Raw genomic sequence first — 8,982 nt, 5'->3', positions numbered from 1 at the left:
CAATAAAACTCTGTGCAAATACAGTACCTGGTTTCGAATTCAGTGAAAAGCAAGGAATTCCATTTTTGGACGGAGCTTTGTCATTCCAAAATTTCTTGTTTTATGAACATTTCATGAGTTTAAAACTAAAATCATGCCCCGAATATTGTCAGATTGTTTACGCAGACATGTAACGTAAAATTTTCTGATCCCGGCTCTTCTGGATGAGAGTCGAATTGTACACAGTGGTTTAAAAACTGGCAAACGGTAACCAGTTGAAAGTAAACGATCCAGTTATAATAATAAATTACATTTTGACCTGGCAAAGTGAAGTAATAAAGAAACAGTATATTCGATGTCCCGCTTGTATCGTTTCCTGCTTATGACCTTGAACTGATACTTGAAGAGCTGCCATCTAATGGAGATCTCTTGTGTTGCAGGACCACAGGTCTACGGAGAAAACGAGCACGCTTCGCGGACTACCCCACCAAACGAGGACAATCTGCCATTTCCGAAGATTCTAAGCAGGTGTTTGTGTGGAATTGAAACAAAGGACTGCGGTTGAAAAGGAATCTTGGCATGGACTTGAGAAGACCTCCGCATCAGCTATGACGAGCAGCGAGGTTCAGCAGGAAGGCCGGCCGGCAGACATTTGTGCAACGACTGAACACTATGGGGAAATTGTACTGGCTGAGCCACAAGCTGCAGCAGCACAGAAAGCAGATGAAAACGTATCCAACAGCTCGCATGGGTCACGTGATGCGATGGGCCCTGGCAAGAGGGGTTTGGAATGCAATTATGAGAGCAAGAGGTACGATGCAAAAATTCTTCTGCAAGAGGCTTCAGGTGGTTTCTTGAACATTGAAGATGAGCAGTTGTGTGAGGATCAGGATGTTGAGACAATTGTAGAGATCACTGCCTCGCCTTGTGAGAGCAAACGGCTATCGAAGTGCGAATCGGTAACAGCTGTTCAAAGCAACAGTGAAGAAGAGGCCACTTATCCAGTGAAAGAAGGGGCTTCGCACACGAGGTACTGTTTGCATCCAGGCATGCAGGATGAAAGACTGTTGTTGCTGGCATGTGTGACTGTCGCTGAGCCACCCTGCACCACATTACCTTGCCCAAACGAGGAAGCCGACTCTCCCATTCCCATTCAGACGGCACCAGTAGTTGAAATCTCAGAAACGGCCAGCGAGGCAGAGCCGGGGGAAGGAGGCCTCACGCTAAGAGCCGATGGAAGTTTAGGTTACAGGGGCTATGCGCACAACTTTGAGGTGAATGCATTCCCAAGGATGGTCTCTGGAGCAGGCGAGGACTCTGAAACTGTGTCGCAACACCTCTCGACAGGATCTCAATCGTCAGTGTGCCCTGCTTTGTCACAACAAACACCAGGAATGCGTGACCTTGTGGATGAGCATCCCGGATTCCCAGAGCAGCCCAAGCTGCACAGCACTGTGCACAGGCCCAGGCGACGTGTACAAAGAGGGAAGAGATCCTCGAATAAGAAAACCAAATTGCAGCACGAGCTGAAAAAGGAACAAATGAAGGTTTCCTTTTTGAATCGAACCAAGAGAAGTGTTGATGTTTTGGCATCTTCTGACTACTCAAAAACAGCTCCACATTCAAATGCCCACAAGGTTCACGGTAATTTGCAAAGCCCTCTGCCAATGGCTTCTCCTGGCCTAACTGGCAGAACTGCACAACGCTGTAGCCCGTTGGGTGAGTACAAAGGAAAAGATCATGCGAATAATATTTCTGGAGCATTTCACCCAACGGTTTCCATTCCTGGGATTACAAGCATGAAAAATGAGGCATCTCTGCAGTTCCCTGACTTGAATGCCAAGAAACCAAAACGACGTGGTTTCGAAGCCAAGGAAGGCAACATACGCAATATGTCCATTTCGAGCACTGCAGTGAAAAAAGCAAGACTGCCTATAAAGAAAGAGCGGGCACGTGCTAAAGGAACCCTTCCAGCTCAAAGCACTCCAAATAACAGGGATCACTGGCCACAAGTAAAACGGGGCAGAGCGAAAAAGCAGGAGAAACTACATGTCAAAACAAGTCCGAGCATTGTTTTTCCATTGATGTCCTGGCAAACGAAAGCTATCCGCATGCATACAAGCCCATCGTTCACACAGTACCGAGACTCAAAAACAAAAAGAAACGAAAGCTTAAAAAGGAAACACATTTCCAGGCCTGTTGCAAACCACATGGTAAAAAGTGATGACATTTACAGGCAGAAAGAAAAACGTCAAGCGATGGCGTTTCAGCAGATGCTGGATAATATTCAAATTGGGAACATCAACAAAATGAACTCGTTGAAGAGGAGGAGGATTTTGAATCGGTTCCTTTTGAGCGGGCGAAACATGGCTGGACTGAGTGGCAGAGCCAATTACCAGGTAAACATCAGCAAACGAGGAACGATTTATATGGGAAAGAAACGGGGGCGGAAACCAAAGGGACAAACCGCGGCAGCGATGCAAGATTCAGTGTGCAACAGCACTTCGCCAGCACGCGAAGCCATTTCCAACAAGGCGGCTACTTCCCAAGGCGCTTCTGTTTCATCGATGGTGGATAAACCCGAAGAATTGCCTTGCAGTGTGGAGCATCGTGCAACGAACGAAACAAAAGCAGCTAGAAAAACTGTTACCAGTTGGTTACGACCCTCAAGGCCACTGTGCGTGCCGGGATTGATGCCCGGTGCAGGGTGCGAGATGGCAAGCGTGTCACCGAGGAGTGCCAGCGTTGCCTCCAGTGACAGTGGGATTGGCACAGATGGCTTTTCAGAACGGGGAGAAAGAGAGCCAACAGTGTTGTGGCGTCAACATGGCACTTTAGGACAAACAGCTCATTTTCAACCTGAGATTCCCTGTTCCCAATATGAGCTACAACAAGGTAATTCCAAGATAATAGCTCGCCGGCCTTCTAAGATCAAGCCAAAAAGCCTTCTTGTGCAAGCTGTGAACAAGTGGTGTTCCCACGAATTTATTGCGAGGCTCAAAGAACTGGTAAAGATATTTTCCCAGCTGAAGATATCGTACATGGCACTACCTTTCCCACAACAAAGTTGTGTACTACCGACTATCTTCCAAGTCAGCTTTCCTCGAACTTTAGTATCCACTTGGAAACCCTTGTCAAATCCCTGGTTAACTGGTGGGACAACGATGAAGAGTCGGCATTGCCAAAAACTCGACAATTTTGCGTACCACCACAGGATGCCCCATTGTGCATTTCCATTTTCAGCACCATGTTCTGGCCCCCCAAGACCCCACGAGACTCTTAGTTTCCCATGCACTCCCATGTATCTTGTGCCTGGTGGTCACGTTTCGAGAACGCACATGCAGTACTCTTCTGCAGTACATGCCCCGCACAACTTTGCACAGCAATCATTCCCCAACACCGGACCCATGATCTCCCTACTACCGTCGCTGGCACATGAAAAAAACTGCTTTGCCAAACAACATCAATCGTATCCTCCCACCCAGGTTCCTGGACGCCAAGATGTTTCGCAAAGGTCAGCCAAAATGGATCGTGACCCGGAGGCCATATACGTGCCGGAATATCAGAGAAGTGGAACAAAATTGCAAGACCAAGCAATATATGGTTCGGGAGCGCAACCAACTCCACCACAGGATGTAACACGTTGCAGCAGTGCGACAGAACGTGGAAATTGCCCACCGAGGACTAATGGGACATCAAAGCGCATCAACTGCCATGCTGGACGTAACCAACCTATCAGCCATCAGGCCACAGGGAAAGTAAAAAACACCCAAGGATGCCTCAAATACATTGAGGAGACCCGAAATGGGGATGGAGAGAATATATACCATGGCTTTATGGAGCAGAGGGGAAAGAACCAGATAATTTACGACAGCGGTCAGGAACTGAAGAATCCAAACTGTCGTGGCAGAGTGTCGCACAAGAAGCGATTCTTGGAAAGTCTCCCTGGTTCTGCAAAAGAAGAGATTGCTTGGAGCAAGCACAGGAAGAGGAGGTGGTTGCTCTCCCAGGCTTTATCAGGTTTGTGCATGAGATTTGTAGATAAAAAGAAAGATTTGTAGGATTTTTATTTATTTATTTATTTTTACAAAAAGCTTAGTTGCATTTTAAGTGCCCAATGGGCAAATAGTACAATGTATTCCATTCGCAAGTAATGTACAACTTTAATTGCAGGGTCTGCATATCATCTGGTGCTGGTAGCATTTTGGGCCTTCAAAGAAAAGTCAGTCGTGTGGCTCGTATAGTTTTGTATATCCCTGACGTGGCACTCAACGTTACTCCTTGAGGACAAAGTTCAATTCGGTGATGAGACGAATGAGGTTTAAATAGCTGGACTATATACGACAGTTGTATTTTGTGATTTAATTTTTTTGTTGAAGTACTTTGATAATTTGCTAGTTGAGTGACTGCATAATCCTTAAGTCAACTTGCACTCCACAGTTCATGTGGATCCCAATAGTATAAGCTCATCCCATGTAATTCCTTTTTTTTTTTAAATGGTGCACAATGGCCTATTGTTAAAGTTGTAATTTAAACTTCTGTAAGGCAATGCAGACGGTACAGCTATTTCAGTATTGAGCAGAACTTCACCTGGTTTGTACCCAAACGGTGAGCATGCAGTGCCATTCTGCTTTTCTGCGACTTCACTTCCGATGAAGAACTGTGAAGCATCTCACAGTGTCGTTCATTAAGAGTAGGCGAGCTATCGCTGGCACCTTGGCCAATTCCAAATGTCTGCCCTAACTGAAAGGGGGCATTGCCTCATGGGCATAACATGATGGGCATAACAGGGGGCATTGCATCAGCAGCATGGCCTCACCCCAGCCAATCGCAGTCTTGTACAGCATACAATTTAGAAGAATAAGAAGAATCACAGAACATTTAAATGAGAGCTTTACTATTTTTAGGGCAATATTTGCATCAGATGTAAAAACACCGATTCTATTTTTGAATAACTCGAAACACCCAATCCTTATGAGAGCGACTAGAGGGGATATGGAGGTGGCAGTGGGTTAACATTCTTCTTACTAATATTCTTCTATGGTCACAATTATTCCCATGTTCTTGTCGGGGTGGACATGGGAAGTATGGCGCTAGTCTTTCACAAACCCGTTGCCCAGGCCTCACCTTCGACTAAGGTTGGATCAGGAATTTGGAATTTGTTCATGGCTCGCCTACTCTTCACGAAGGACACCGTGGGTTCTTTTACGTCCACCAACTTTTTCCGGCAGACGGTATTCTAGTTTAACGTCGATCCGAGGGACGGCACACATTGATGAACCAACCATTGATGTGAAACCAAGGCTGGACAGCTTAGAAGTGAATGTGTGTTACGAATAGGGTAATGCATCAAATAAAGGTCACAATTAGGCCATAACGGTGTCAGGGGCAATATTGCACATCAAACGTGAAACCATGGCCAGGAGAAATTACATCTGAGGCTCCATTATCTACCATATAAAGCACAATGTCAGTTTGTGTGTTTGTGCAGATGTCTGTCCCCCTTCATAATGTAGGTTTTAACCCTCTGGAGTCTACTATATTTGAATTTGAATGCATTTGAATGCGGGTAGAGCCAAATAATTCGGCTTGTAGACTCCAGAGGGTTAAAGACCAATCTTTTAACACGAATGTGTGTTTACTAAGGTCTATTTTTGAGGATAAAACAAAGTCGAAAAACATTTTCCATAAAAGAGTAATTATGTCTCTTCTATTGAAACTGTAGACGGTGGCTTGCAAACAGAGTATCAAGGGCGGTGTACAGAAGCGTTTTTTTTTTTTTTTAAATAATAAATTCAAGGAGCAGGGAGGTGAAATTCGCTGCAGGTGATGTACAATGCACGCCGAGTAAAAACAAGTGTTCATTTACGTTCGTATGATGTCTAATAAATAAAGAAGATATAAGGACACCTGACACTAGGCCGAGGCTTCAGACGTTGGCATGCTCACGAGGCTGCACCGTTGAATGAAATGTTCCAACCCATCATATTTGATGGGCTCTTTACTAGCTTGTTATAAACAATCCATGCACATTTCACAAAATCTTGTGGCTAGAATAATCGGACAGGCAATGAGATACATCATTTGTGTGTTAAGACTAAATTGAGCCCTTTACCTAGAGGCCTAGCAAGTTGGGACGGCTCGGATTCGTTAATCTGTGGTGAACGTGATAAGCACATAATGCCTCGGACGTCGAGGGGTGTTCCATCACCAATCAGCTTGTAGACTGCTCGCCAAGTGGCTTAAGCACTTAAGCAAACACTCCATTGAAGCGGTTGATAAGGAACGACTGGCTTAGCAAGCGATAGCCAGCTTATTGGTAATGGACCACCACGGGGCCACTCCAAGCGTTTTAGTTTGGAAAAAAAATAACAGGGGCGACTGTTTAAAAAGGTAATCATGCACAGGAAAGAATTGACAGAATTAGTAAGTACTGTACTATGTAATTAGTAAGTAGTAAGTCAGGAGTACTGTGTGGTTGTAATAATTTTTACTTGCAGGAGGCACTGTGCCTCACAAAACATCACGCTGAACTATCTATACACCTCAACATAGAGTTTGTCCGAGGTGGAAATCCCCCTTGTGGAGGGCGGCAGGTTAAGTTGCTACAACCTCCAACCTCCATCATGTGTCCCTGAGTCCCCCTCGCAAGTTTGGTTGAGATTGGATAAGTAACAACCAAATGTGTAGTGGACAGACTGACAGACAGACACCAAATTGCGTATTTTAGTGCGATTGTAAAGTTAAACTGGTGCATTTGCTAAACTTTTTCAATAAATTTTTTTGGGTACAACTTGGCAATTTGTAAGATGAATTTATATCACTGGCAGTTATATGTTCAAGAACTTCATTCTTTGGAACCACTATAAACTTTTGTTTATGAAGAACGGTTTTAAAACAACCACGTTCATCCAAAATATGCTAACTGTATACCGAGTTCATTACCTGGGCATTGGCATCTTACATAGGTAGTAATTATGTTATGCTGAGCATATAATTTGGACTCGTTAAACAGGATTACCATTGCCAAAACATTTTTTTTTTTAAACACCCGACATGGGATATAGCGGGGGTTTAAGAATGACTGAGACACTATGACGAGGAGTCCTTGAATTCTTTAAACTTGGATGGAAAGGAGCAATTTTTAAAGAAAATGAAATTGTGGTCAAAATTCATTATTTGTATTTTTTCAGTAACAGAATAAAAGTAACAAAATCAAGACAAAAGTGTTCAACTGGTTTATGGTTTAAGTGTACTGTGTTGTCTTATAATAACAATAGAGGTGTTGAGGTTTTGCGATGTTGTCCTGAAAAAATGGTGAGGGGGACGGGGGGTGGAGGGGGCGAGCGGGGTGGGGGGGGAGAATTAGGGGTGGTAGTCCATAGCTATAACGTGGTAACAATAGCTTTGTCTATGTGCTCGAGTAGGGTAGAATTATGCTTGTATTGGGGATCTGTCAGAGAAAAGTTTTATGTAATATGTGCACTGGCGGGGGGCAGTGATTTTAACAATCGAGCAGAATAAGGTAAGGAATACTGTGCAAGACTTTCTGTATAGGCGAGGCCAGATGAAGGACTTGTGGCACCTGCCATTTTAATGGACAACATCAGGGCCGTTCGGCCAGGAACTGCAAGCCATTGTGGTGCGGTAAGATACAAAGGGCCCTGGTTGAGGGTGGAACACTAACGAGGGGCCACCCCACAGTGCAAGGCCCAAAAAATGGTGCCGTCCGCTGCCTGTGGGCTATCTATCTATCTATCTATCTATCTGTCTGTCTGTTTGTCTGTCTAAAGACACTAGTCTGTGATCGAGGAACTACTTGATTTCAATTTACTTTTATAGTTTGCAGCAGTTTTTACCTCCGCCACCGAAGGTGAATGAAGGTTATGTTTTCACCTCTGTCTGTCTGTCTGTTTGTGAACAGGATATCTCAAAAAGTTGTGGACGGATTCGGACGAAATTTGGCAGAGATGCAGCGTTTGTGACAAGGCCGAAATGATTAGATTTTGGTGAAGATCCGGATTCGAATCCGGCTAGTATAATTTTTTAAGTGATTCTTCACCATTGGGAGATGGGGCCAAAAACAATACAAAGCAGGATATCTCAAAAAGTTGTGGACGGATTTGGACGAAACTTGCAGGATATCTCAAAAAGTTGTGGACGGATTTGGACGAAACTTGCAGGATATCTCAAAAAGTTGTGGACGGATTTGGACGAAACTTGCGGGATATCTCAAAAAGTTGTGGACGGATTTGGACGAAACTTGCAGGATATCTCAAAAAGTTGTGGACGGATTTGGACGAAACTTGGTGGACAGGTTGTGTGTGTGACAAGGCCTAATAGATTCTATTTTGGTGAAGATCTTAATATGGATTCAGATATGAGAATTATTTAATTCTAAAGTGATTCTTCACCATTGGGAGATGGGGCCAAAAACGATATATAGCAGGATATCTCAAAAAGTTGTGGATTAATGATTTTGATTAAATGTTATTCTGTAGTGATTTTCTGATCTACTCTAGGAGACAAAACGTAAACTGTTCACCTGGCGGAGGTATGCTCTCTACTGAGTGCCTTTCTAGTTTGACTCTGAATTTGGCAAATTTTATGGAATCTCATCCCGATTGTGCATGCGCAGAGAGGACCAAGGTAATTAATTATTTAGTCTGACAGTCCAAAAAAATTGAAAATCATTCCAAACAGGAACCTTGCTGTTTATTGGGATGTCATAAAGGATGTCCAAACAACAAGCACGAATAACTAATTTAACGTGTTAAATTAGGTGGTGTAAAAGATGGTGGGTGCATCAACTGCGGTAAACTTTGGAATTTTTTTTTTCTACAGCCTTTAAGCTTATTTTATTTCAAATTAATTACATACTGAACACTGCAGAACACAAATCTCCCTGTTGGAATTTCCAGAAACCTCCAGTTTTGCAGTACTTGGACAAAATATTATATTTTGCCATCTCCACCAATCAAATTTGATGCTCACACTCTCAGC

General features: G+C 43.8%; 1 protein-coding gene across 1 annotated transcript in view; it reads left to right on the top strand.

Moving 5' to 3' along the window:
• The first annotated feature begins 587 nt into the window (after positions 1-587).
• Positions 588-8,982, top strand: part of LOC137420735 (uncharacterized) — a 43,000-nt gene continuing 34,605 nt past the window's right edge. The window contains exon 1 of the mRNA XM_078772372.1: positions 588-3,999. Within this exon, the coding sequence (XP_078628498.1) occupies positions 588-3,999 (3,412 nt within the window). The remainder of the gene's footprint in view (positions 4,000-8,982) is intronic.

The sequence above is a fragment of the Myxine glutinosa genome, chromosome 2 (assembly GCF_964187855.1).
Source record: "Myxine glutinosa chromosome 2, kmMyxGlut1.1, whole genome shotgun sequence".
In the NCBI taxonomy this organism is placed as follows: domain Eukaryota; kingdom Metazoa; phylum Chordata; class Myxini; order Myxiniformes; family Myxinidae; genus Myxine; species Myxine glutinosa.
The sequence above is the reverse complement of the archived record's forward strand: the minus strand, read 5'-3'. Positions and strand labels throughout refer to the sequence as shown.